This window comes from Dunckerocampus dactyliophorus, chromosome 17 (genome assembly GCF_027744805.1).
Source record: "Dunckerocampus dactyliophorus isolate RoL2022-P2 chromosome 17, RoL_Ddac_1.1, whole genome shotgun sequence".
In the NCBI taxonomy this organism is placed as follows: domain Eukaryota; kingdom Metazoa; phylum Chordata; class Actinopteri; order Syngnathiformes; family Syngnathidae; genus Dunckerocampus; species Dunckerocampus dactyliophorus.
The window spans coordinates 1,707,501-1,732,088 of NC_072835.1; the positions used below are offsets into that span (position 1 = coordinate 1,707,501).

Genomic DNA, 24,588 nt, shown 5'->3' on the forward strand with positions numbered 1-24,588 from the left:
GCTTCTTCGGGATGTGGAACTTTGGCAGGTCCAGCAAGCAGACGTGTCCTCCATCCAGTAAGACCGCCGACCTTCCCAACATCAGAACCTTGGAGCTTACAGGCGACCTGATTGGTCACTCGGGCGCAGTCCAGGTCTGAGCAAAGTGAATTATCTTTGCAAAGGCAGAACGTTTGTGTCGGCTCTCATTAGATTGAGTTCCTCACGTTTTTCGCTGTCGTCCGTCCAGATGTTCATGGCCTTCAAGGAGAGCCTGGTGACGTGTTCCGCCGACCATCAGCTGATCCTGTGGAAGAATGGCGAGAAGCAGTCGCGCCTCCGCAGCCTGGCACTTTTCCAGAAACTGGAGGAGAACGGAGGACTGTGACTTTGGAAGCGTGCGTGCGTGTGTGTGTGTGTGTGTGTGGGGGGGGGGGGGGGGGGGGGGCTTTTGGCCTCACCTCAGCAGGTTTGTGGGGATCTTAGCAGCGTTCAAGTGCTTAAGCACCTTCAGACCTTCAGGGCCCGTTTCACGGCTCTTTCTAGAAGGATTTTAGGGGCTTCAATGTGCCGAACACCAGAGAGATGTCTTACGTCGGCCTTTTAATTGTCGCTTGCATTTGTTTGACAGCATTAAAAAGAAAAACACGATTTTGGACAAACACAGGAAGTGAACTGGAAGTTGGTTCTGTTATTCAAAATGTCTTCAAATGAATGTTTAAGATTCAGAGACAACAATCCATCCTCTGATTGACTAAGTCAGATATGTCCTACTGCTTTTGTCCATACAGTGACCTTCATATTTCCTCTAGATTGCATTATGAACAAAAAGGTTTTCAAAGTTACAAAACAGCAGAGTTGTCAAGCAAAGCAAATGAATAAAAATACTAAAAAACAAGTCATTTACAGATCCTCTTCTGATCTGTAAATGAGGAGGTGAGTTAAGATTGAAGTGTCCCTGCCAAGATTCATCAACTTTGCTTAAATATGTTATATAATGTTTGGAATTATGTTCCCATTTTTGAAAGCTAATGGTAAATTCACCAAAATTAGGTTTGTATTATTTATTACATTTATATTTATAGTTGATGGCGACAGCCATGATAAACTAGCTCTCGCTGTTCAGTCTCATTTGGAAGTGATGTCACGGGGGCGACGCCGCTCAGCTAAAGCAGAGTAAACAAACGCTTCTCGAGGTAGATGGTCAACTTGGTTCAGTGTATTTTTTATCCAAATAGTAGTCGTGCCAAAAGGTTGTGTTGCTGCTGGATGTTCATACTGTAGTACCCGAGTGACACTGTAAGAAGTGCAGAGAAGGAGAGCGAAATGGATGCCTGCCTCGACTTCTGTTCTTTGCAGTGACCATTCCACTGATGGCTGCTATGAAGGAACACCTTTACGAGAAGCATTCAGCTTAAAAGTACGGAATAAACTCATTCTGAAAAAGGATGCTATTCCGCCAGTACACAGGAAAAGAATGTCATCAAAGTTGCCACAGAACAGAGTAAATCACGTCTTGTTTACATAACGTCTTCTAAACACTTTTCCCACGGCTCAAATCTTGGCCATAATCACTGTAAACATCCTCTGTCTCATACGCCTCTGGTTTCTTGCCCGAGTGATAGCAGTGGTAGTACGGAAATGAGGCTGAACAGCGGGAGCGCGCTCGTCACGGCTGCCGCCATAAACTATAAATGCCAATTTTGCAAATGGACCGTTTGCTTTCAAAAATTGCGCAATGTAGAACACAATTACAAACAATATACAACATACTTAAGCAATTTGTTGATATATCATGTCAAGGACGCCTTAAAGGGTCCATGACATGTTTCAGAAAACCTGTGACCGGACTGAAAATGAAATGATTTTTTTTAAGTTTCAGAGATGTCACAGCCCCGTGAGGAGTATTTGACCAATAAAATTGTCATAAAAAGCCCCCAAAACTGACGAGCTGCTGCCATCATTTCTTGAGTAATAAAATAAATTCAGCATCTTGTGGCTACACTTTGTGTTTCCGAGGATTTGCTTATAGTCCAAGGAACTTCCTGATGGAATTCTGGATTTGAAATCGATTTCCTTTCAATTATTAGGATGATCCTCCTCTCATCGATTTCACAGCTGAAAAAACGTGCATGTCTGCACTTGCCTCCTGTTTTCCGCCTGTGGGTGCAGTACTCGATTAAGCCGCTAGAGGGAAGACGTCACTTCACTATCCGAGGGAAAGCCTCTTTCAAATCAGCCATCTTTAGAAGGGAATGGCAACCATAAAGAGGAGGATGAGAGATTTAAAAATGTGAAAAAAGTGAACACTTGGCGGTGCCGTAATGTCGATGGGAGGGGTCTGATAGTGGCACCTCCAGCTTGAAATGCAAACGACTGCATGTTTGCATCCAGGGTTCCATCAACATGCCAGGTAGTGCGCATGACAGGACGAGTCGCTGATGGCGGCGGCTTGCAGTCAAGATGGAGGCGGCAGGCGCAGGCTTTTACACTTCATTTCGTCCAAAGTCTTCCAGTACTTGTAGTTCTCCGACAGGTGCTCCATGAGGCCCGGCAGGCTGGCGAAGGCTGCAAAGACACAAGCCATTGATGTCCATATTTTTAGAAAAGTGCAACAGTAACAGTTTGAACAGTGTGAATTATTACTTTCATTATTGCTTTAATTATTACTTTTAATTATTGCTTTTTTTGGAATTTTCATCCACAATCCTTATCTGAGGCACATGTCTTGCGCTTTCTGTGAGTTGTAAAGATATAAGAACAGATCAAAAGAGGCAGCTAAGAATGCACGTAATGGGACGCACCTGTTCCGCCTATAAAGCCTTCTAAAAAAACCTCCATTTCCATCATGTGAGCTGCATATTAAGAACATTGTTATTATTATTGTCATTAACATTGTTACGCCCAAGAACTACCTTACTTGCGTAGTGACACCTCGCCACACCACACTGGCTAACTACTAGCCGGCTAGCGACTAGCTTCACCACACACTCGCTCACAATGCCTCAGACCACTAGCCAAAGGGAACGCTACATATCGGAGCTGCCGCCACTGCTGCCGTGTATTTGTTTTTGACGGCAGGTGTAGCGTTCCTTTCTATGTTGCTATGTGAAATCAATGCGCCCAGGAAGGAAGTATTCCATGTTATCATGAATGTACCTGCTACTACATGCTCACAGTATGGATAGAAAACCAGAAAACCGTGTTGAAGCTTTTTGGAGGTGTTTTATTAGGCGGAATAGGTGTGTTCCATGAGTGCACTTTTCCTTTAATTTGAGGAAATTAAAGTTCCTTATTGCCTGAAGTATGCTACAAAACGAGGCCATGTGGGACTTTTTTCCTGTTTGTACGCGAGGGAGGCTTGGCATGGCAGCTCATCTCCCTCGGCAGAAGGAGCGCATGGTAAAACCTCTGAACTCAACTCCTCCTCTCCGTCCTGGCGCCGTGAGAGGGTTCTCTCCATCCCCGTTGGGCCTGAAAGGAATCTTTCCATGACATCAGAACCACACTGCACGGCAAACAAGACATCGCTCGGGGAGAATCGAACAGGATTTGCAGTGGGAAGGAGAAGATGCTTCCCAGGCTAATGTGTGTCATGTTTGATAATGAAATATGTACAGTATCCGAACGCAACACAAAGATGGACTCCTACCGTCCCAGGCGTCAAACATGTCCGTGATGAAGTAGTCTATGAAGGACAGCTGGGACTTGGGAATGCTGCAGGTGTTGCGGTCAAAAACAGGCATCACCACGGGCAACCCCTGCCTCTTCTCCTCATCCGTCTGCCAACACAGAAAGAGAGATCACCATGACGACGGGGTGAGACAGGCGGCGGCGGCGGTGACGACGACACGCACCTGAGCAAAGTACTCCTCGGAGATGCGTCCCGCCCACTCGATGCAGAGCTCCAGCGGCCTGCAGGGATTGGCCACGTCTGCACACTTGATCAACATGCGCTTTATCAGGAGACGGTTCTCCGGGGAGTTCCCTTGACCCTCGCAGTCGCCGGTCATGTTCTGCAAGGACGCACAAACACACAAAGCTACTACGAAGGTTACCAGGCCTCTATAAGGGGTAAGGTATCATTCGGGTGGAGGCCTTTGCAACCAAATGGCTGTTCATGCTTGGACACCAATAGGAAGGCCTCTTTGTCTCATGAGTCGGGTGTAAATTCACTTGCGAAATTAAAGTTGATTGATTTTGATACGGTGCACTTGCATCATTATGCCACACATTATCATTACATTCATGAAAAAAGTGGTCAAAATAACGCTGACATTAATATCCTCCTAATATGGTTTGAAACCCAGCAATTTGAGGTGCGGTGTTGTTCAGGTCCATGACACCCTCGACGATTCATTCTTTTTTTAATGTGTTTTTTAAAGGGGGGGAACACTCACACACATGTTGGCCTCCTCGATGGCCGCAATGGGCTTGTTGATGCTGTTGACGAACTTGTTGACGTGCTCAAAGTGCCTCGTCATCTCCGTGGCCAGCACCATGTCGATGATGGCCTGACGCAGGGTCCGGAACTGGTTCCTGTCGGGCGAGATGAGTAGAGTATTTCCACATTTGAGAGGCTGACGGTAAAAAAAAAAAGCGGCACTGACCGTTCGATGTTCTTGAAGATGTTGCTCTTGCTGTCGCGCACGGTCAGCTGGAAGGCGAGGGCGGCGTGGTGGCTCTCCAGCACCGCCATGTCGTTGTACAGGATGGCCAGCTCACTGCTGGCGTTGCACAAGAAGGAGTTGGTGCGGCCCGGGTGGTCCACGTCGTGAACGGTGGCGGCTATCAACGCCGCCACCTCGTCCAGCTGATCGAGACTGCTCTGAACAAAAAGCAGCACAGAGTCAGCAGGGTGGTGGCATGACACCGACTCTGAATACACTCATACGTTACATTCATATTTCATTTGGCACCGTTTGGCATCCATAGTTGGCGTCCCACAAGCCTCTGTCCTCTGCCCCCCTAATCTTCTCAGTATACGGTACTGCATTACAAGTAAGGATGGGTACCTTTCACATTTGAACCGATACCGGTACCGGCTCGCTGCAAGCACAAACGGCAGATCAATACGTGCTTTCACTGTTAAGTCCCTAAATACCAGAAAACTCTCCAAAGACGTCAGGCGAAGTAGCTAGATTTGTTGCTAGTCGCTTTTGAGAAAATGTCGCCAGATTTAGTGACGAAGTGGACAAGTTGGCAACACTGAACCTGCTTCTTTGGGAAAACGATGATGTCACGTGACCAGAAGTGAGCTTTAACGACATGCTGGCATAATGTCTGAATATTTCACCTGGCACGACTCACCCCAGTCGACATCCTCCTCATATTTTGTTGTGTGCAACTCCAACATGACTGGCAGGAGTAATTCCACTTGGTCCTAAATCTAGACGAGTCTTGGAAAGCGGAAGATGACGGACGTATGCGCTTGCGTTCTTTCTTCTTCTATGGTTTGAAGCGTCACATGGTTCCGTCTTTGTGCCAGTTCACTGTGCCACACGTAGGTGTGCCTTGTGTATTACATCCTTTTCAGCCAGTGATCCTTTCCCGTCTGGATGTAACTATGTACTAATACTGCACAGTGTGGACGCACATTTTTCTTCAAACTGCCAAAATAAAATCCCAGGAACGCTTGTGGACACGGCCTAAGTGTCTTTGTCGAGAACTTCCTGATATTTAACAGGTAGGCTTTAATGTATCCATATACTTAAAAAATATGACTTATTTCAGCTTCTATGACTTGAATTTGTCTCCTTGTTGGTGTAAACATTGGCCCCTCCCCCCAGATTTGTCTTCTTCACTTGTGAATTGAACGTCGTTAGTAGCGGCACCATGACACTCCATGGAGACTGGCGTTTTGGAACCGAAACATGGTACCTTTTCATTTTACATGAGTCGGTGCCAGGTAGTACCGACGGAATTCGGCAAGTGCCTGTGGAAGCACCGTTACCGGTACCCATCCCTGACTGCAAGTATTGAAAGTATGACACCACCAGCACTAACCTTGACTCTCTCTTTGCGTAAGAAGTAGGCGGTGGCGTGCAGCACGTCGGCCGCGTGCGTGGAGTTGTGGTAGGAGTTGGATGAGTGGTAGCTGGCCTCCATGAGCTGCAGCCAGGAACGCAGCGATGTCTCGGGGCAGTTCAGGAAGTCGCACACGCCGAAACTCGTGAAGATCTTCAGGCCGAGGTAGGTCAGCGGCCTGAGGGGAAACACACGGAGGACTTGAAGTCCACAGGAGATAAATAGAGTCGTGATGGAAGCTTTCAAAAAAAAGGCCAGGTACCGCTTGTGCGTAGCCGCCTCCAAGTCCAAGATGTTGAACTCCCAGTGTTCCTCGTCGGCGAGCATGTCTGCGATGGACTGAGGGACGTCGCTCAGAGTGATGGGGATGGCGAGCTGGCTCTGGCTGTTGTCTGGAACAAACACTGACAGTGTGATTCTGGGTTTGACATTCAAAAACGACATTTTTTTGTGTGATCTGGGCGCCTGCACAAGATAAAGCAGCGTGACCACACGCTTACTTTTGGAGAAAACATACTCGTTCCCAGAGAGCCGCCGCAGTCCGTCCTACAGAGGGAAATAAAACAAGGGAATTGCTGATTAAGACTAAATGAACAACGGAACCTCCTTTCAATTTCCTCCGCTTATCCGGGTCCGGGTCGCAAGGGCAGCAGACTTCCCGGTCCCCGACCACCTCCTCCAGCTCCACCGGGAGGACACCAAGGCGTTCCCAGGCCAGTTGTGAGACATAATCCCTCCAGTGTGTCCCAGTGCCATGAGACCTCCTACCGGCTGGGCATGCCTGAAACACCTCACCAGGGAGATGTCCTGGAGGCATCCGATGCCCGAGCCACCTAAGCTTGCTCCTCTTGATGTGAAGGAGCAGCAGCTCTACTCTGAGATCCTCCCGGATGGCCGAGCTCCTCACCCTATCTCTTAGGGCGTAGGTCCAGCCACCCTACGGAGGAAACTCATTTCGGACATTTGTATCCGTGACCGTGTTCTTTCGGTCACCACCCAAAGCTCATGACCATAGGTGAGGGTGGGAACGTAGATCGACCAGTAAATTGAGAGCTTTGCCTTCCGGCTCAGCTCTCTCTTCACCACTGATGACGGTCCGGTACAGCGACCGCATGACTGCAGACGCTGGGCCCGTCTGCCTGATGAGGTCATCAGGACCACATCGTCTGCAAATAGCAGAGATGACATCTGAAGGCCCCCCAACTGTACCTAAATGGACAATGGAACTTCTAAAATGAGTGTGGCTTACATTCATGAGCCCCCCGACCAGGTCGCTGGCATGGGGGTCGTCCTCTTTGGAGGCCAGCTGAGGCGAGTAGAGCTCCGTGGTCCTCAGGATCTCCAGCACACGATCCAGAGCCTCGGCCACGGTCAGCGGGCTGCTCTCCTGGGCAGCGTTGATGATGTTTATCACCTTTTGGAGGGGGTGGAATCACATAACAGTGGACATGTGTAGATAGATTATCTTCAAAGGGCTTGACGTGAGCATGTACCTTGGTGATGGGGGCCTCAATTGTCATGGAGTGGATCCTGGCAACAGACGAGTGCCTCCGATTCTGTAAACTGGAAGCTGGAATGAACACAGCGATATTTGGAAACTACTTGAAGACACAGCTAGGTGGGCCAGCTTAGGAGTCTTGGAGTTCTTACCGTCGCTACTTCGGGAGCTGAGCGACCTGGCATCCATGGAGTCTTTCCTCCTGTCACGGTGGCGTAGAGAATGGCACTCTTTAAACATAAAAGTATTCAGGAGATGAACCAGTGTTTTGATCCTAAAAATATTTGCAAGGAGCTGATAAAACACAAGCACAATGTTAGCACATGGCCAATATATGACAAAAATAAGAAAAGTAAAATGCTAACAGCTCCTAACAAGGTGATTTCTTTGGCTAAAATAAGCTAAGGCTATAAGACTACTGTATACGGTCAAACCTCCATTTTCATGCAGTTTATGTATGAGTCGGTTTTCGTCGAAGAAAAGTAGCCCATTTGCCCTGTGCCGTATCGCTCCGCGAGTCCCCAAACAAAGCAGCCTACACATTACTGACTTACTGTCCATGAGTGTTTATTGAATACGGCTGCTAAATAACTGACCATGGGCCCAAAGAAAGTTGCCAGTGCCAGGATGTGCAGGAATTCTGCATCAATAAGATGTCATTTATAATTAAGTCACATTGTTTTCAACTAATTCATTATTTCATTTAATTCATTTCCTGTGGGAAAAACTGCCTTGGTTTTCATACATTGTGGTTTTTGTCGGACCTTTTGGAACAAATTAATAACAAACTTTCCAATAGCTGCTACCCAACCTGCTAGCACAGAGGCTAATAGATGGTATAAATCACTACCAGAGGCTAACATACAACAACAATGAGGTAATAACTAAAGCCATCAACTTATTAGGAGCTGTTAGCAGGCTGAAGCAAGCCTAACAGAGGCTATATTGCCAATAGCTGTTACCAAACCTGTTAGCACATGGCTAACAAAGACTAATAGAAGTTATAAGTCGCTAACAGAGGCTAACATATGACAGCAACAAGCTAATAGCTAAAGTCGTCAACTTGTGAGGCTAATAGATGTTATGTGTCGCTACGACAGCAATGAGGTAATAGCTCAAATCAGCTGTTAGCAGGCCAAAACAAGCCTCAAAATGGCTATACTGCCAAACAAACTTAGAAAATGAAACGGTAATTTACCTGAGTAAGAACATTCCACACCACTTCTGTCTTCCTTGTTGAGCTTGAGCACCTGACACATAAAGAGAAAACATTATACATTTAAGCTAAGGGAAGTTGGAAATTAAGCTAAGGGAAATTGAAATGATTCATTGATGGACAGGTTTATTAGCAGTGTCATAATACAGACAGGATCAGACACTACCAAAGAAATCTATTAGCAAAGCTTTCCTAGAATAATAATGTATGCCATTCCTGACTTTATAGCCGTCTAGCGCTACCTGTACAAAGTAAACAGGATTAGAAACGTATCAACATGTCTAATGAATACTGGAGACAACCAAAGACCAGGTTCTTGAGATGATGTGAGCACTAAACACAAGTCCTTGAAGTCCAAAGTGTTTACAGAAACACGGCTAACTAAAGAAAACAATGAAATGGAAATGGAAGGTCCCTGGCCAAGCGTGTGTGTGGTAATATTCCTGGAATAATGCAGGATTTTAAGTGCTTCGAGGAAAAACACGATAGCTTGAAAGAACGTCTGTGGCTGTGGGTTGCCGTCGTTTGTTGGAATTATAGCCTCTCAGTGAAGACGCCTCGTGACATCACTTGGCTGAAAATGTGTCTATACAAAAACTTAAAAACACAAAAGTAGCTCATTTTGGCTTCTGTTCCGGGAATCCGATCAGCCGCTCCGGATTCCCGATCCCAACCAGCAGGAATGAGAGCCATTTGGCAGCAAGATGCAAAAGACTGACTCACCTAATGTTTACACATGAGAGCAGAGAGCTAGCCCCCTCTTTCATAGACACAAATAGCCCTGACGCCTGGCTGCTAGCCTTCACGGGCCTTATCCCCGTGCTTAGCCATAGCTTAGCATCCTAGCGTCATAGCGTGGCGTGACGCAACTGGACTGGAGCCTCGCTGAGAGCAGCGACACGCCGGATTCTCCGCGTACACCCCGTTTGCGCATCTGTTTGCAAACTAGCTGGGCCGTGCCATTATGATTGTTGATTCTCACTAAAATGTAACGGCTTCAAGCGTGTACAACGCCTTTTACAGAAATGGGTAAGTGTATCCTGTTAGCTGCACTCACTTGATTGTTGTTGTCGACGTGAGGTCGCTTGATGGCGACGAAATGTCGTATTTTCCTGAGAGAGGAAACCTGTCAGTTATTTCCATCTTCTCGGAAATGTTCATCCGCGTTGTTTGCTACCAAGATGACTCACCCTCCTTGGCCGATGACGGGCGTTATGTTGACGTGTTGCTGTATGCTGTCGCCCGACTTCTTCGTGGCGTAGTAAATCCCCTGCCATTCCTTCGCAGAGACAACAGAGTGAAGCTGCGCCCGCTTCCTTCATAGGCCGCAACAGTGGGCGCAGGTCTCACCTTTCCTTTTTGAATGCAGGTGTTGATGGTGTCCAACAGGTCCGCTCTGTTCTTGTCGCTCTTTGGCAGCTCGGTCAGCTCCTTGCCGACCAGCTCCCCCTTGTGGAAGCCCATCATGCGCTCGAAGGCGGGGTTCACGTACTGGCGGAAAAACCGCAACACCATGTTCAAATTCAACCGTGCGGCAAGTGTGACAGCGCATGCAGAGGTACATGTAGCTGGATGCACAGCTGGGTGATACTTCCAATGCAGCTACCGCCATCAAGCAGAGCTGCCCACCTTGAAGAAATTTGACAGCACTCAACCTTGCCATCCCTGCTTTTCCAGTCACTTCGTCGGGATGTGGCATTAATTCAGTGAGCAGCTTCAACTCTCGTGGACTATTTAGCTTGATAGCTTCCTTCGTCACCGCCAAACGATGGCAATTCAAGAGTGACGCCGACTGTTATTGCAGTTGGAACTAATCGATGCCTTACAACAGCCATTTTTACTGCAAATGTTGATCCGAAAGCAGAGGAGAGGGCATTCGCAAGTCTGAACAAGTCGTATAATGTGAAAAAGCATTTACGAGCCCTCAAATGAAACCGATCAAATGGAGAGCAGAGAAGCGCACAAGTGTATTTGCGGGTCAAAATACGTTGTCAGGTCTGCATTAAGGGGTTACAAACAGCCACAGCTTTTAATGCCAACATCGCTAATTAGAGATTAGCAGTTAATTGCCTTTGTAGCCCAGGCACCCGGCGACTACAGTATAGGGGAGCAGGGACAACTAATTATTCTGTTAGCCTATTAGTTCGAACCCAGATGGTGCATTGGCTCTAAACACCGCCACTCTACAACTGAGACAGATGAAAAAGGAGAGAAGCCAAGGGGGTGACACGGAAGAACACGTGCGACATACAGCGAAAGAACCGGCAAAGATACGGGAAAAGAGGACAGCGAGACAAGTGAAAGAAGAGCGATACGTCCCCTTCTCGCTAGCTGCTCCTGCCCACTTGCTTTCCCTCCTACCTGTATGATGTGGTCTTCACTCGTGATCTCCACGGCCTCCTGGCAGTTGTCCAGCGCCGTGAACACAGCGTTACAAGCCCTGCGAGGCCAGAAAAGCCACAGTTAGGAACCTCGGCCGTCTCGCCAACACGTCTGCGCCGTGACGGCTGTACCTGAGTTTGAACTGGCATCGCACTTCTCCGTGCTCAAGCTGAAGCAGCTCGTTGTAGCAGGCCGTCACGCTGGTGTTCTCCACAAACCTCTACCAAGAAGAGTTGAGATTGGGGTGTTGGGTGTTTTTACGCTGCATGTCCATGCTTTTACAAAAGGTGATACTTTGTGGAGCATACTCGGCTGAATCCAGCGCACAGCAGAGGGAGGACAGAAGGCTCGTCCTGGTCGGATGGCCTACGCCACAACACAGAAACAACTATGAAGGTGCTATTCAGACACTGGGAATGATTCGGAAACACGACGCCTCACCTTTGTGGAACAATGGCGAGAATAACAGTGTTTTCTGAGGGCTTTGTGGCACGGATCATCCTGAAAAACAAACAAAAGATGAAGACTAGAGCAAACTGTCAGAGAGTTGAGGATGCAGGCCAGGACAAACAGTGGAGAGGCGGATGATACTGGTGGATGTGATCCAATGACTCATGAATGAACTAAAGTGTTTGGCTCCCTTGAGTGCTACTGAAGACTTCCAAGAATCATCCTTTTAGTAACTAATGCTGACTCTGAAGACTGCAGTGCCATCAGTGGCCACAAGGAGGAACCAGAGAAGATCGCAGAAAAAGTTTCAAATCGGCTCACCGGCACACAACCTCCGGCTCAAAGTAGCGCGAGTGGCGTCCATCGATGATGATGATCTCGTGGTGTTTGTCCAGGAAGCACTCCACCGCAGACTCGGGCGTCCTAGCGATGTTGCACCTGAAGCCGGCGCGGTCACAGGCCCACAACAAGGCGTCGCTTTGGCTGTCCTCCTTGGCAAAGACCAGCAGGACCTGCTGAGGACACCAGGAAGGATGCAAGTGAATACGTGTTAAATAGATACTGATGGTGGTGGCTGCAGGACTGTGTCTGCTTTGTGCAGGTGATGTGGTCCCGCTGGCTTCATCGGGCTCTGATCTTCAACTCTCACTGGATCGGTTCGCTGATGAGAATCAGCACCTCCAAGTCCCAGTCCATGGTTCTCACCCACAAAAGGGTGGCGTGCCTCTCCGGGTCGGGAACGCGAGATCGACAGGCGGATTGATGCAGACTTTACATCGGTTGTGGTGAAGAGGGAGCTCACCCGAAAGGCAAAGCTCTCAATTTACCGGTCGATCTACGTTCCTACCCTAACCCACCGTCATGAGCTTTGGGTAGTGACCACAAGGACAAGATCGCGGGTGCAAGCAGCTAAAATGAGTTTTCTAACCCTATAACCCAATATTATATATTTAGCACTCACTCTAACTCCTGGTGACATCCTGACTCCCTCTTGGGACAGCAAAGTATCAAGTGGCAACGGCAGCAAGGAGGCCACAACGGGCGGGCCGAGGGGAGGTGAGGGGCAGAAGATGCAAGCGAGAAGATGAGGTAGTCTCTGCGAACGCCTGCGAAATGTCCCCTGGTCTTTGATCCCGTGCCGGCTTGTGTTGCCACAGCGATGGCTTGTGTGCTTGTGGCGCTACCACGTGAAATTCCACAAACATCTTACGTCGGTGCAAAGATGTCTGACCTGCGGCCCAAATACAGCAAACAGACTGGTCACCACTGGACATGTCTTATGCCACATTCAAGAAAGCTGGGACATTTCCAGTTCAAGTCATTCACAAACAAAAGAAAAGTTTGTTGTGCTTGTTACTTTTGGCTGAATTTGGACCTCAGAAGCTCCAAGTGAAGTTTTTACGATTTCCCAGCCGCCTTGAATGCAGCCGCTTTAAACACACACCGACCAGGATGTGGTTCAGGGGTGTCCAAAGTGCTGCCCGGGGGCCATTCTAAAAATATAATAAAAAGAATAAAAATTAAAAAAAACAAAATGGACAAATCAGCAATAATTTTACAAGAATAAAGTCAGAGTTGTAATCTAACAAGAAAAAGACGTAATTTTACCGTAAATAATAATAAAAAAAAACATCATTTTAGTAGTATAAAGCTGAAATATTAAAAAAATAATAATAATTTTTTAAAAAGCCATTAGATTATGAAAAACAAAACAACATTTTTGGAAAATTATGTTGCAGAAAAAGTTTGAATTTTAAAAGAATAAAGTAAAAATATTAGGAATATTAGAAAAAATATAGGAATAAAGTTATAATTATGACAAGAAATTTACAGGATGAAAGTTGAAATAGTTGGAAAATGTCGAATTTGTATTTTTTATTTTCTGAGAATAAAGTAAAAAAAATATTACGAGAAAAAAATTTCAATTTTCACGGTAATAAAGTGTAATAATAAATAATAATAATAATAATAATAATAATATTACGAGGAAACATGATGTCATTTTAGTAACATAGAGTTGAAATATAAAAGAAATAATATGCTATTTTTTAAAAGCTTGATACTGTGACAAACAAAAAAAGTTGAAATATTTGTAAAATTAGGTTGGGGGCATTTCTGTGTGGAGTTTGCATGTTCTCCCCGTGTGTGGGGGGGTTTTCTGGGTACTCCGGTTTCCTCCCACATTCCAAAAACATGCATGTTAGCTTGATTGGAGACTCTAAATGGTCCATAGGTATGAATGTGAGTGTTTGTCTATATGTGCCCTGCCATTGGCTGGACACCAGTCCAGGGTGTACCCCGCCTGTCGCCCCAAGTCAGCTGGGATAGGCTCCAGCATGCCCCCACGACCCGAGTGAGGGTAAGCGGCATAGGAAATGGACGGATGGAGGTTGGGGGAAAAGTTACATAATGGGAATAAATTAAAAATATTATGTGAAGAAACTTCTAATATTATGAGAAATGCATGACGATTATTTAGAAGAAAGTTGAAATATTTGGAAAACTAAAAAAAACGCCAGCAGAAATGTGTAAAAAAGAGCAAAGAATGAGGTTGACACTAATCATGTTTTTTGTGACAAAGCTGAGATGCATTTTTTCTTGACATATATACAGTAACACTTTCTAGCATATCTTCACAAAATATCAAAGTGGCAACGTTGCATCCTTTATGTGGCCCTCACTGGAATGAGTTGGGACACCCCCCATGTCGTTCATCACCAATGATGCACAAGGGAATACATGTTTGCATCGTATCCCGATTGTAAATTTGTTTCAAGTAAACACTTGAACGTTTGCCGCCGCATGCGACACACTAACTCACACACTGACTTGCGCTTTGGAGGACAACTTTACACAACAACATGACTCACAGCCTCACAGTCCACAGGTTAATCCTCCACCCAGCGAGGCGTCACCCATCTTATTAAACTATCACGATGAATGTTTCTGTGCGTCACAAAGCCTCAAAATACGTATGGACAAAATCAATTAACACTGGGACACGTTCCACTTACAGGAAGTGAAAATATGGCCTTGTTCTCCTGCCTTTGTGCTTCATGGTCTTCTCCCACACCAAACCCAAGCGAGCGTGCCTTGACAGAGCTCGCTTTGTGCGACGGAGAACAGAAAACACTTTAGTTCAGGGACACCAGTGAGGCCTAAATATTGTGTGAAGCCCCAAAGCTAATGGCAACCTCCTTACACAGTAAAAATGAACACAATCGAGATATGACCGGCCATAACCCAGCACAGAAAGATCCCTGTGTTTTGCATTTGTGTGAGGGAAGTCAGAAACATTTCATGGGAATTAACTGGAATGACGGGGAAAGCTGCAAAAAGGCGAGTCAGGGTCCAACAAACCAAATTCCATTGGGGGTGCGCGATAATTTATCTGATCGATAATCATAAGACCATAGCTAAAAAAAAAAACGAAACCCCCTTAAAATTCCAATAGGTGATTTATGTAATTTATTATCATTATCGATCGGACAATATCTGATCGATAATTATAAGACCATAAGACCATAGCTACAAAAATCCCCTCGACCCCCCTTAAAATACCAAAAGAATTTTCAAAGGTGGTGAAGATGGCTTCACGGAGGGCATCCACTGTCTGGAACTCATGTCCATTTTTGTCAACTTCCATCCATCCCCAAATGTCTAAATCCCTAAATTGGATTTAGATGAGGAGAACACGCGGGATGGTCCAAAAGACTGAGCTTATTCCTCTTTGTGAAGTGCAGCGTGGTGCTGTTGAAAAAGCCAATCATCACCACACAGACGAGGGCCTTCGGTCACGAGGGATGCCGCCTGTGACATCTCCACACAGTCGGCTGCCGTTTGACGCCCCTGCACAACCTGAAGCTCCATTGTTCCATTGAAGGATCATGATGGTGGAAAACATCTCAGGTGGGATCTCCTTGTCATGCCAGTAACGCTGGAGGCCATCAGGACCGTCAAGCGAGCAGAAGACTTTCTTCCACCTTTCAATGTCCCATGTTTGGTGCTCTCCTGCAAATTCCCAACCTTGACGGAGACCAGGCCTTTGACGAGCTTTTTACTTCTTCAATGAATAACATTTTTTTCCTTTAATATTTAAACTTTATGCTACTAAAATTACATTGCTTTTTCTCATAATATTACTATGTAATAATATTGCCATTCTCGTAAAATTACGTCTTTTTCTCATTAGAGTACAACTTTTTCTCTTAATATTTTGACTTTATTCTTGTAAAATTACTGCTTTGAATTTTTTTTTTATTTTCCAAATTTTTAGGCTTTTTTTTAAGTAACTTTTGTTCTATTTTTACTTTTTCATCATATTATGACATAAAATGACACTATTTTTCCTGTTTAAAATGAACTTATTCTGGTAAAATTGCAACTTTTTTCTCATTAGAATACAACTTTTTGCTTTGGAATATTTTGACTTTATTCTCCTACATTGACTGCTGTTTTTCCCATTTCTGCTGTTTTATGAAATTATTTTCCAACAATTTCAACTTTATTCTTGTACATTTTTTCTCCTAATATTTTGACTTTTAACAGGCAGTTTTATGGCGTTGAATGAGACTTTTTTTTGTTCTTAAAACCTTCTCTGGCGGATGGCGTCTGATGGTCATTGGACTTCACTCGGCAGCAGGAACAACCTTCATTTGGGCCGAGGATGGTCTCGTGTGTTGACGGACACCCAATGGGATCCCCCGGCTCATTTTTATGAGCTTCAGGATGTTTGTAGACGTTTCAAATGACTGTCTTTGCTGCGTCCAACCTCAGCAGCAATGGCGCGCCGCGAGAGGCCTTGCTCATGCAGCTCAACAATCCCACCGCCTTCAAAGAGAGAAAGCTTTTTTGCCTTTGCCATCAAGAGATCATGACGGTGTGAATGCCACCACTGCAAAATGGACATCTTTCAACTGCGTTTAACATTTTAATCAGGAGTGTATTTTGATGTATTTTAATACCTTTGGGTCCAAATTGCTTCCATACTGGAAAAGCTTGGGTTTCCTCATCAACTGATGGGTCTTTATAGAAGGAAGGCATCCATTTATTTGAGGCTGGCGTTGAAATAATGATGCACTATTAAGTTAAATGAAAAAGACATTGATGGAAAGTCAAAGGCTAGGTGCTCAGTGACCGTGGTGGTGCAAAACATTGATACCGAGATGCCGTGTTTCGTTTTCTACCAATGCACAAAGCAGTCAAAATATCCATTTTATGCATTTTTACCTTTTTAATGTATTTTTAAGTTCTCTCCCCAAGTGAATGGCCAAAGAAAACATGTTTTATTTGCATATTTATTGCAAAAGTAGGCAATGCTAACTCTTCTACTAGTGAACCGCTGCACACAAATATGTCAAAACATATTTGAAAATATGTCAAAACACGCACCCTTGTGGTCTGTGCTATTACTTTTCTGACACAATGTGAATACCTGACACTAAATCACATTCAATCCACATTTTGGCCAAGATTTTGGCTTTTGAAGGCTATGCTCTGAAACTTTTCATCATGAGCAGCCTATTTCACTTTTCATGCTTGCTTGTACATTTTTTGTCTCACTCCCATTTCTTCTTTTTGCCTTTTGGAGCTCTACGTAGAACCTCCTTTTCAACTGCTCTTAACATGTTGATCAGGAGTGTGTACCTGTCACATCTCACCTGTATGGGCTCCTGGCTCACTCTCATTGGCCCCACACATTCTTCTGCAGAAGAAACCTGCAGGGTGAATGAACAACAATGAACAACAGCGTAGTGTAGCCACACAAAGGTCAACGCACACGACACAAAACCTCACCATTTCACCAATGAAGTCCACCAGCATGCTGACATATCGCTTTCCTTCCCTTCCCACCCTCCCCGCCCTGCCTGCCTGCAACCACCTGTGCACCTTTAGATCCTGGTCCTTCATTCAGTGTGAACTGTGGACACCGGCAGCAGTGCCTACACTGAAGAGGACAAGCTTTAACTGCAGCTGCATGGACCTGCATGCGTCTTCTAGGGAATTAGCGCGCGCACACAACACACACACACACACACACACACACACGTGTTTACCGGTCTAATCCCGCTGTGGGAGAACACATTACGAGTGTGTGTGTCGGTGCAAGTCTCCCTAAGCACGTGCGTCACTGAGGTGCGAATAAGCACGCGTGGGTCCTGTGAGCAGTCAGCAGTGTACCACAGCGTGCAGTGTCGCCGGGCCCCATGCGCTGGAATTCACGCACGATTCCACACAGGAATATACAAGCTACGTGCTAGCATAGTCGACAAATTGCAACCGGAGAGAAAATGTTTTCAGGAGCATTTTGAAGTTCAAGTGTAAAAAGAAGCTTAGGACATAAATCTATTTGTGGAGGTGGTGGGCGAGGGCTGGGGGTGGGTATGACACAATGACATCAGCATCTCATTTGCATAACTGGCCATGGAGGATTTGCACAAAAGGCACAACAAACGCTTGGAACGACAAGTTAACTTTTGTCTGTCGCTTCTTTTTGTTGTTTTTTTTTGTCTGTGAGTGCTGTTCGGAATGGAATATTTTCCCTCGCTTGTAAACAAGTGCTGAGGTATGCCTGGAGGCTTATCTACAACATGACAAGACCAACGAGGCCATCTTGGCTCATACAAAAACACCATGTTGCCATGGTTACCTCAAACCAGTCCTGTTTTTGTCTACGATAACGAGATTATTCCGTTGACGAACCTTTCCGTTCTTGACGAAAACGAGACGTGACGAGCTCAAGATGGCTCTTGGATGACTAAAACGTGACGAGTCGTGTGTGGGATTTCCTTGACAAGACGAGACTGGATGAACATGTTAGTGGGTGGTCTATCACGGTCTGCTAGTCAACATTTTATGACCCACGGACCGTGGGGGGGGCACAAAATGAATACAGAGCCACCATCCGCCAGTAGGAGCCTGGAGTTTGTTTTTCAGAGAGAAGATGATTCCGTTTCTGTCTGATGTGTGTGGTAAAAGCCAGTGTGCTGGCATGAATTAACTCGAGGTTGTGCACCAACAAATGTGCACATTAGCACTCAGCAAGGTCATCACATCTTACCTTTACGCATCCCCACATAGTATCAGCATTTGGGAGCAAATATGAGGTGGAAGAAAAAGGGTAAAAATTAGGGCTACGGGAAGTTTCCTTCAACGGCACTAGCCCTGACGGACTGCTAGCAACAAGACCGAAGTATCTTCTGTCGCTGTGGTTACGTCGCCTGACGGAGAGGAGCAAGAAGTTACCCGAGCACTGAGGGTATTTTTTAACTGTCATTCATTAAATGCTACACTGGCAGACCAGTGTCCCAACTAACGAGTGTTTTTTCAATGCAAGCCGTCTCTCGACTGATTTTTTGCTTTGAACTTCGAGCTAAGATTTGGGCTGCTAGTTACCGGCAGGCACATTGTGTCAATGTGACCATGGCTGAAGACGACAATGGACGTAAATAGCATGAACAGCGCTAGCATTAGCAGTGCGTTAGCTAGTCACCGGGAAAGACTTTCAACACATCATGAAAAGATACACGCGTTATAGTTATCTACTTGATCTCCTTTACTATGTATCTCGTAAAACTAAGACTGTAACAACATCGAATCAAAAGCACAAAATGAATACGAACCCACCGTCCACCAGTACCAGCCTGCACTTTCCTTTTCAGAGAGAAGATTATTATAGAAGACTAGAAATGTAACTAGAAATTTAATTTAAACATTCTAAAAAGAAGATTATAACGTCTCCAAAAGCGCTCTTCACTAGATTTGTCGCTTTAGTTGGAAAATTATGCTCCAATCCAAACCTTTTGTCTTTTGATGCTGAGTACTTCCTGTGTCTGATCCCTCACGCATTCAACTTTCTGCTCTTGACAAGTTTACCGTCAGCTGAACGGCTGTTAAGGTGCATGTCGGAATAAACAAAGGAGACAAGTTTACATGATGGAGAGACTCATTTGAAGACGTCAGGCAAACTACAGGGATGAAGCACAACACTGCAGCACTTATTTCTTATCATTTGTCCTGTTTCCACTGATGAAGCCATGCTTTGCCATGCTAAGCCTGACTGGCTGATTCAGTTTACGACACAGAGGAACGTCCCTCAGGGACACGACTCAGAGTTTTCAGAAATATGTGGCACAAAATGTTGCACTTCGAATGGCCCTTGAGTTTAATTGTTTTAACTCCTAGAGTTAACAGTGGTTAATTTCGGGCCCCATGGAAAAAACTCACATTGGGCCCCCTGGGAAGCTGTCGTCACCACATCTCTAGCACTTAACTGACCCGTACAAGCTAATTTTATGCTATTTGACTCCAACTTGAATTTAAGCCTAGGTCATGATCGGTTGTCCAGGTTCCTATACGTGCAAAAAAAAGCAAGAAACGCACAGAGGGCACACCCCTGATGTGCTGATTTTCGAGATGCGGCCATGTCAAACAAACTCTATGGGCGCTTACGTTTGTGAGGTGCACTTGTGGCGCACGACACACATATGCAAGCGCGACGTACGAAAAAACGGACATTTTGCCCAAACCTGATACCAGCAAAACGCAAGAAAGACACACGCTGGCCGTACGGACGACAAACAAAGACGTACGACGTGCGTAGGAGACTATGGCCCTGTCCACACGGGAACATGGTGGTGTCCACACTGTGCTGGGTTAGTGCATGGTTGCATCCAGACGGGAACGCATCACTGAGTGAAAACGATGCAATACACAAGGCACACCTACGTGTGGCGCTGCGAGCGGGCACACAGACGGAACCACGTGACACTACAAACCATGGAAGAAGAAAGAACAAATGCACATAAGTCCGAAGAAGTAGAATTACTTCTGCGAGACATTTTGGAGTATAAGACAAGAAAATATCAGGAAGATGTTGATCGCGGTCATGCCTGTCGAAATACTCAGATACGATGTCGGCTTGTCGTCAAAGCTCACTTTCTGGTCACGGGACGGCGACGTCATCGTTGTCGTATCGCCTGCCTACACGGCAATGACAAGCCGGCATTTTCAGATTTTCCCACTCTGGAAGCCGTTTTCAAAAAATACTGTTTCGGGTCACCCAGAACGCCATTCCCATGTGGATGAGAGGCTGAAACCATAAACCACTTTCCGTGTGGATAGCCTCTACGTCTCTCAACTGGCCTGAGAACGCTCGGGATCCGCCGGGAGGAGCTGGACGAGAGGGGAGGGGCGAGGGAAGTCTGGTCCCGCCATTCAACCTCAGATAAGCGGAAGAAGATGGATGGATGGGTTTGACAAATGAATTGGCAGTGGTATTGGTAATGGTTTCATTCATCTTGAACATGCACACAGTTGCACTGGAGCACGTCACATAACACACCTCACAGTTCCGCATGTTCATTTAAACGCATCCCTCATCCGTTTCACATCAGTCGCAAAGCTTTTGTTCACCTCCTGTATTCCAAAAGTCCGTCTTGCCTATTGTAAGTACCCAGGAAAGGGATAAGGCGATATAAGCACAGACACAGTCTGACCATGAGCGAGTACAGGCAGTGTACGCACTAGAAATGACCAGTTAGTAGTCAGTGCAAGAGGGGTCTTCTTCCTTGTACTTTACAAACATCAGCTGCTTGGACTGGTTCTTGAAATGGCTCATTGAGTGCATTGTTTGCGTTCCTTATTAATCCGCTCCACAACGGGATTCCACATACAGAAATGCTGAGGGTTTTTAGTGTTGTCGGTGCGTATAAGTGTTTTCGACCTTTATTCTAGTGTACAGAAAAATAAGAATAAATCAAGTGTTTTGGGGGATTATTCGGGCTTGTTCCAACGACACGACACGACTGCTTGTTGGAGCGGAGGCACAGCTTGTGTCTGCCGTTTTATTTTGGGCACAACACAAATGTTTTGCCCACACACAAATAAGAGGCAGTCACACTGGAAGACCCGATCATGTGCATGCCCGCCGCTCCCGGCACAAAACGCAGCCTAACTGACCTGGCGGCAGCGGCGGCGGCGGCGGCGGCGGCAGCGTCATCGTCCGTGTAGCGGCCAGCAGTGTCAGCTCCTTTCCATGTGACTCTTCACACACTGACCGGAGGGGTAAACAAAGCACTTGTGCGTACAAACTATACACACACGCACACAGGAGCGTGATCACCACCGTGACAGATTGTGAAGCCCCTTCTGGGGGTAGGTTGGGGGAGGACTTCAGTGAAAACTAATAAATGGTGTCATTGATTAGTCTTCTGAAGGAACAGCTGATACACAATTAACTCGTGACCACTTCAATACACGGCTATTAATTAGTGGCCATATTGTGTCGGCCCATCTGGGAAAAAAACAGAATTACGAGGCGAACGAACAGCTAGCCTAGTTTTTTCTTCTGTTTGTTCCCAGGTAGCTCAGGTGTCCTTTGGCACACTGCTGCCTCTCACAGGACAGATGTGGTAATACACCAGGTTAGCTTCATTCCGGGTCTGGTTTGGGGGTCCGAGACTTTTGATTATTTGCAATGATCAGAGTAGACCTATCAGACCTACCAGAGTAGACTATAATAACGCTGATGACAGTCTTAGATGGTCATGTGTGCCCTTTGAAATAAAGTCTTTCTAAATGTTGATACAGGTTACACATTAAAGGAAGAGTGCATTTTTATTGAAAACCTTTGCCCATCATCCACAATCCTAATGTGAGAAATGAACGCACACGTTTTTCTATTTTCTGTGCGTTCTAAAGATGTAAAAACAGACAAGAGACAGCTAAGAAAGCACGCAAAGGGACGCACCTACAAGCGCCCTTTTCCGTTAAGAGGATAACAAAAAAAGAAGAGAATAAGGTAATCCCTCGGCACCCCGCCCATCCCCGCTTCACTCTACACAGCTTTACAAAAATATATTCATGAATAAATCATACTGTTTTCAAGCATACAAATGTCTAAATGAAGTAAAATACAAATATAAGGCATTCAAACGACGCATTCAAAGGTGTTGTGATGATATGTAGTATTGTACACTGGTCACTAGGTGGCAGTAATGTTACTGTATGTTCAGAGAGACGCACAAGCACCAGACTTGATCGGCAGGAACAACGGGCTTTTATTGCAGCTTTGAACGATCTGACAACAGGCACAATAATCCCTAACACGGGCTTCTGTTGCAGCCGTAACCCACGCCAAGATAAAACCCAACCCGTCCTGTCCACCCCCCGCTCAGCTCCCCCAGCACCGGAACACATTTACAGCAACACACACGAGCACGAGTCTTATTTATAAATGTCTGTTTTCTCTTATTATGTCTACTATATTGGTAATAGAAGCACAAAGGTGACTATAGGGGTGTTATTTCATGTTTAGAGGGCTCTAATAATGTTAGAAAGTCTATTTAGAAGGTCAAAAACAGGTTTTCTTTGCTGTAGCTGGGGAAAATATTCCATTTATAAATAAAGTATATTTACTTTGAAATTCACTTATCACTGTCGGGTCTGGAGTCAATTAACCGCGATAATGAGGAATTTCTATAATTCACTTTTGTTAAACACTTTTGTTTTAAATACTTAATACTCTTAGTCTCATTTATTTACTTTTTTTATAACATGAAAACCATTTGTGGTCTTACCATTTATTTGTGTTTGAGGTGCATGCGGGCGCGCTACCCTTCTGCAGGGAAAGCTCTGATGCTTTGTTGTAAAAGTCTGATCGCCTCCTGTTGAGCTTGGATATATATACGTATATATATCTTAAGCCCTCGTTTATCGCGGTTAATTTGTAAATAAATCTGTCGATCCACGTTGCTACATTGATAAAAATTGCCTGTGCTGTTGGTGAAATTAATAAAAGTTAGGGGAGCCAGATAATTATCGGGCGGATATGTGGGAATTACGACGTCATACCGATAAGTCCGATAACATTAACAATAGCTCCGATAACCGATAATTTTAAAAAAAACTTCCCAATGAGGTGAGATTACCTGCATTGTGCGGGGGTGCAAATCAAGCACTCCCTTTCTCGTGGCTGTGACGTTAGCGGAAAAAAAGAAAAAAGATATCGTGCATCTGCAATAAAAGTCGTCATTATTATTTTTGTAGAGGCAAGCTTGTTGATTAGATCGTGCAGGTGCATCCAGTGAACATCGGAAGTCGTCTGTGGCAATGCAACCTGTGGAGAAAACACTTCACGCTTTTGAGCGAATGGGCCATGCAAGCTCAGCGTGCGCCAGCCTGTGATGTGTTGTATGCATGTGAAGTGCACATGTGAGCTTTGAAGGCAGCAAATGGCGTTGCGTCCCAGCTGGTGACGTTCCATGCACGGTGTGAGGTGGTGCAATGAGGGCCTATCAGCATAACAAGCAGGCCTCGTCATGTGTGAGGATGCTGAGCCGCTTGGCGGTTACCTTGACGCCGGTGTTGCTGGTCTGCGTCTCGGCCTCGATGAGGACGTGCGCGCCGCCGCTGTTGCCGCATCCTCCTCCTCCTCCGCCGCTCGTCTCCCTGTTCTCCCGCCGGGAGTTGTAGCTCGAGTGGCGGCTCTGGTAGGCGATAACGGACGGGATGGTGTCGGCCGCGTCGGTCTTGATGAAGAGGCCGTGCAGTACGCCGCCGCCACCGCCGCCGGTGCCCTGTGAGATGGTGGTGGTGGTCTGGTGCGGAGAGTTGGACTCGTCCGAGTCGCGGCAGTAGATGACGCCGCTCTGGGAGACGTGGATGCTGGGTGCGCAACCCATGCCGAGTCAGAGGCGGGAGAACGGACGCTGGGGCGGCGGCGCCACTTCCCCTCTGGCGGCTCCGCCTGAGCACACGCGGGTTGGACGCGGAGAGCTTCTCCTTGCTCTGGCTCCACTACGGCAGGAGGCTGGTTGTCATTTTGATAACCCGGACGGTGGTTCTGCTGTGCACCGTGACGTTCTTTGACGCCCAGCGCATCTATTCAAATGGCTATTAGTCCAGTTCGTGCATTCTTTGAAGCTCAGCTGGATGTTTCCACCACCAGCTCCTCTGGAACATTTTAGGAGGAACTTTGATGTGACATCTTTGTCTGTACTTGACTTACACCACCATCAACATCCCACCCCTTCAC

General features: G+C 46.1%; 2 protein-coding genes across 12 annotated transcripts in view; one reads left to right on the forward strand and one right to left on the reverse strand.

Moving 5' to 3' along the window:
• Positions 1–410, forward strand: part of wdr41 (WD repeat domain 41) — a 9,798-nt gene extending 9,388 nt beyond the window's left edge. For all 3 annotated transcript variants that reach the window (XM_054757035.1, XM_054757034.1, XM_054757037.1), the window contains 2 exons: positions 1–134; positions 230–410. In XM_054757035.1, coding sequence (XP_054613010.1) covers positions 1–134; positions 230–367 — 272 coding nt within the window. In that variant the 3' untranslated portion in view covers positions 368–410. The remainder of the gene's footprint in view (positions 135–229) is intronic.
• Positions 411–432: 22 nt separating this feature from the next.
• pde8b (phosphodiesterase 8B) lies at positions 433–24,588 on the reverse strand. 9 transcript variants are annotated; one of them, XM_054757029.1, is made up of 22 exons: positions 23,906–24,584; positions 17,213–17,269; positions 11,874–12,064; positions 11,544–11,603; positions 11,411–11,468; positions 11,234–11,322; positions 11,082–11,160; positions 10,071–10,211; positions 9,911–9,999; positions 9,778–9,832; positions 8,703–8,754; positions 7,657–7,734; positions 7,500–7,576; positions 7,256–7,420; positions 6,507–6,552; positions 6,269–6,398; positions 5,986–6,184; positions 4,590–4,807; positions 4,380–4,518; positions 3,837–3,995; positions 3,632–3,761; positions 433–2,547 (listed from the first exon to the last, which is right to left on the reverse strand). In XM_054757029.1, the coding sequence occupies exons 1-22, from the start codon at positions 24,233–24,235 to the stop codon at positions 2,438–2,440; spliced, it is 2,652 nt and encodes an 883-aa protein (XP_054613004.1). In that variant the 5' UTR covers positions 24,236–24,584; the 3' UTR covers positions 433–2,437. The 9 variants fall into 9 exon arrangements, with proteins under 9 accessions (XP_054613004.1, XP_054613002.1, XP_054613000.1 ...); XM_054757028.1 differs by lacking the exon at positions 433–2,547 and adding an exon at positions 2,626–3,453 and having other exon boundaries at positions 11,874–12,067; positions 23,906–24,587; XM_054757027.1 differs by having other exon boundaries at positions 6,269–6,552; positions 11,874–12,067.

What these genes read in the sequence shown, in the direction of transcription:
- pde8b (XM_054757024.1), bottom strand. Translation starts at nt 24,235, where the DNA reads ATGGGTTGCGCACCCAGCATCCACGTCTCCCAGAGCGGCGTCATCTAC. An exon ending in TGAGCCAGGAGCCCATACAG is followed by an intron (nt 12,068 to 17,212) that starts GTGAGATGTGAC and finishes TGGTGTCCTCAG; the next exon opens with CAGGTCCTGCTGGTCTTTGC. An exon ending in TGGTCGGGGGGCTCATGAAT is followed by an intron (nt 6,553 to 7,255) that starts GTAAGCCACACT and finishes TTCCCTCTGTAG; the next exon opens with GACGGACTGCGGCGGCTCTC.